The 3,182-nt window shown below is 36.3% G+C and overlaps 1 protein-coding gene across 3 annotated transcripts in view; it reads left to right on the top strand.

Moving 5' to 3' along the window:
- LOC112156605 overlaps positions 1-3,182 on the top strand; it is a 12,367-nt gene extending 9,185 nt beyond the window's left edge. For all 3 annotated transcript variants that reach the window (XM_024288837.2, XM_024288838.2, XM_024288836.2), the window contains 2 exons: positions 1,938-2,030; positions 2,127-3,182. In XM_024288837.2, the coding sequence (XP_024144605.1) occupies positions 1,938-2,030; positions 2,127-2,441 (408 nt within the window). In that variant the 3' untranslated portion in view covers positions 2,442-3,182. The remainder of the gene's footprint in view (positions 1-1,937; positions 2,031-2,126) is intronic.

Consider the following 3,182-nt stretch of genomic DNA (forward strand, 5'->3'; position numbering starts at 1 on the left):
AAACTTAATAATTTTGAGTTAATGGATCAGAGGCTCTTTGCTATTAAATAACTTTAGTTAACATGAATGAGATATAAATAATTTTTTGCTGAACTACTAAATTTGAGTAAAATGAATTAAATCTTAATGTGTCACCTTTAAGAGGGGCTTGAATCATTTTTTTGAGTGCAGATGACTCCAACCACATATTGATGTGTGATTCGTTCCATGACAAAGGTGGACAAAGGGGGACAGGATTTTATGCCTGTCATGGACATTAGTGAAACTCAAAAATCATTAATGAAAAAAGTTCAGCGCACTGTCTTGTATGGCTGCCACAAACAATTATTTCAATAGCCAACTAATCTCCTATCATTTTTTTCGATTAGTCGACTAATCGGATCGTGCAGCGAGTGGATGTAAAACACTCATCTTAAACATCATTATATTTAAATTTGAGGTCTTTAAGCTATATTTGAACTAAAATAACGACAATAGTTTATTAATCTTTTAATGAATCATGCAGCTTTTCTCCATTTGTTTCTGGCATTAAAACAAGACTTAAATCAAATGAGATAATCTGAATCAACAACAGAAAACTTAATAAAAGCCTGCAATTCTTTTTTAAAGCTTTAAAGAACATATTTAATAAAACATGTGTAAAGTATTTTAAAAGCTATTTGCAGATATAAACACACTCAAAATATTTGCTCACTGAGGCCCATTTATTAAAGCAAAACACTAATAACATCTTTGAACTGAATATATACATAAAAAACCTGAGGATGTCCATATAAACAAAGACAATAAATAAAAATGGGAAATTTATATTTAAAAAGGGAGAAAAGCAGGAGATGTTAGAATGTACATCAGTATTTTCATTCTTTCACTACATCCACTGCACATGCACAGACTGATACTTCATATTGTTCAGTTTGGGGGAGAACCCATAAATCTGTGTTACTTCTTTAAAGTTGTGGTTGTTTTGCTGTTTGTTGTTGTTTTTGTGACTTTAAGTTACATTTACTTGTAGCTTAATGCAGATAATGTGATGCTACACTTGTAAACTTAGCTCTGGACTTTTAGGTGAGCTCCTTCACTTCTGGGACTCGTAGTTTTAAATCGTTCCATAACTCTGCAGCAGATCCGTACCGACACACAGCCTCTCTGTCTGCGCGGTGAATGTTTCATAATCCGCTCTTCGAACCGTACGACGTGATCGCGGAATATAAATGAAGCCTCGTTCATTTCCAGTTTAAACTTATTATCCGCGCCGTCCTCGCGGCGTTTGGTTCAAAGAGCACAGATTATGAAATGTTCACTATGCAGACAGAAGCGCCGTAGACACGGATCTGCTGCAGATCTTCTGGTTAATCTCCAAACAGCGCAGTAATGACAGCCGCGGCGGAGCTAGCTGTGTTAGCGCCGATGTTAGCTTAGCTAGATGAAGCTCTCTGTTCAACGTGATCAAACTCAGTCTCAACATGCTTCATCTTCAGGTGATCATTTATCGCCATCGTGCTCTCATGGAACACAAATTCTGTCTTGCAGAAATTACATTTGACACTTTTTCCTCTTTTATTTTCTTCGTTTCCCACATTTTCGAGCTAGCGGGTTGTTATTAGCCTACCGAGAACTTCCTGTGACGTCACTGCTGACCAGCAGTGACGTGCGCATGTGTGACAAAGAGAATGGCAGAACAGCAGTTTTAAGAGCAAAACAAGGGAAAAAAAACAAATAAAAAACGACGCTTCGACGACCAAATTATTCGTCAACTATTTTAATAGTCGAATAGTCGTCGATTAGTCGAATAATCGTGGCAGCCCTACTGTCTTGTAGGGTCCAGATAACCCCAATGTCAATGTAAACAAGCCAAGGAGAGCGGAAGAGTTACACGGGCCAAATGTTTCTAGTGTGAAAACACCCTTAGATTGAGTATTTTTCTTTGTTTCCAAAAGAATTCCAGCATTGATGTGAAGAGGGAATGCATCTTAAAAGCACTTTGTGTCTACTTTAATGAAAACCCAAACGACATGATCAGAGAATATGTGGTAAGTTTTTTTTTCTCTGTCATTTTTACAGAAAAATAAAATGTTCTGCTTATGTGTCAGTATGTAATTTGAATTATTTCTTATTTTTGTATTGAGGACGTTGATCTTGCAACTGGACAAACCATCGAGCAGATGACCATGGGAGTTTATGCTGTCAGGCACGAAGGAGCAGACTCTACAGAGGCACCGGAAGATGTGGGTGTCGTCATAGAAGGATGCACTGTGCTGGAGGCTCTGGGTGATGTGGCAAAAGGATGTGCCCTCCTTCTAGGCTTAATCTACAGTCTAAACCTGCAATACCCAAAGGACCTAAAACACACCTTTGAATTTTTTCAAAAAGTGTTGATGGAGTTGGATGGAAACAAGCTATCAGCAAAAGTGCAAATCCTCAAAAACAAAATGCTTGAGTAAAGCAGCCCTCACTGAACTAGAGGAGACTGAAATCTTTCCACAAATTCTTCCGAGCCTTCTTTGTTTTTTTTATCTGAAGGGACAGAAGATGAACGACAACATGTTCAATTGAACTGTCACAAGAACTCTTGTGAGGCCTTCCTCTCTACTTTTCGATATCTTTGGAACTTCACTGTTAAAAAGTGCATCTTATTTTTGATTTAAATTGAATTTCACCTTTTGTTGAAAGAAGAATATATAAAAATTTGAACAAATGAACAAAATTTCAACTGCAGTTAATTGTATCTGCTGTTTTGAGTTGTGTTGCAAGTTTGTCTAGATAATCTGAGTGCCATTAGTTGTATCTAGTGAATGTTTAAGTTGTGCCATTGGGTTGCCTACTAATGTTTTAAAGGCGTAAAACATGTTCTTAGTTTTTTCAGAAATGTGGCAGAGATAATTTTGTGATGATATTTTTGATGTATGTTAGTTCCATCACTAACTACTGTGTTTTATTTTAAATTTATTTTTAAATACTTCAATTTTAAAAGCCACGTACCTCTACACAAGTCACTTAATTCTTGTTAAAGAACATTTTTATTTGGTGGACTCCTGTTCTAATGTTATTTCTGTAAAGTAAATTGTTAATTATTTTATTTGCATTTTATACCATGGTCTGGGTGAATACTCGATTCTGATTGGCTGCTGGGTGTGCATTAAATTGTGATAATGCACAGTAATAACGCACACCTAAAAAAGAAG

Source organism: Oryzias melastigma, linkage group LG2, assembly GCF_002922805.2.
Source record: "Oryzias melastigma strain HK-1 linkage group LG2, ASM292280v2, whole genome shotgun sequence".
Classification (NCBI taxonomy): domain Eukaryota; kingdom Metazoa; phylum Chordata; class Actinopteri; order Beloniformes; family Adrianichthyidae; genus Oryzias; species Oryzias melastigma.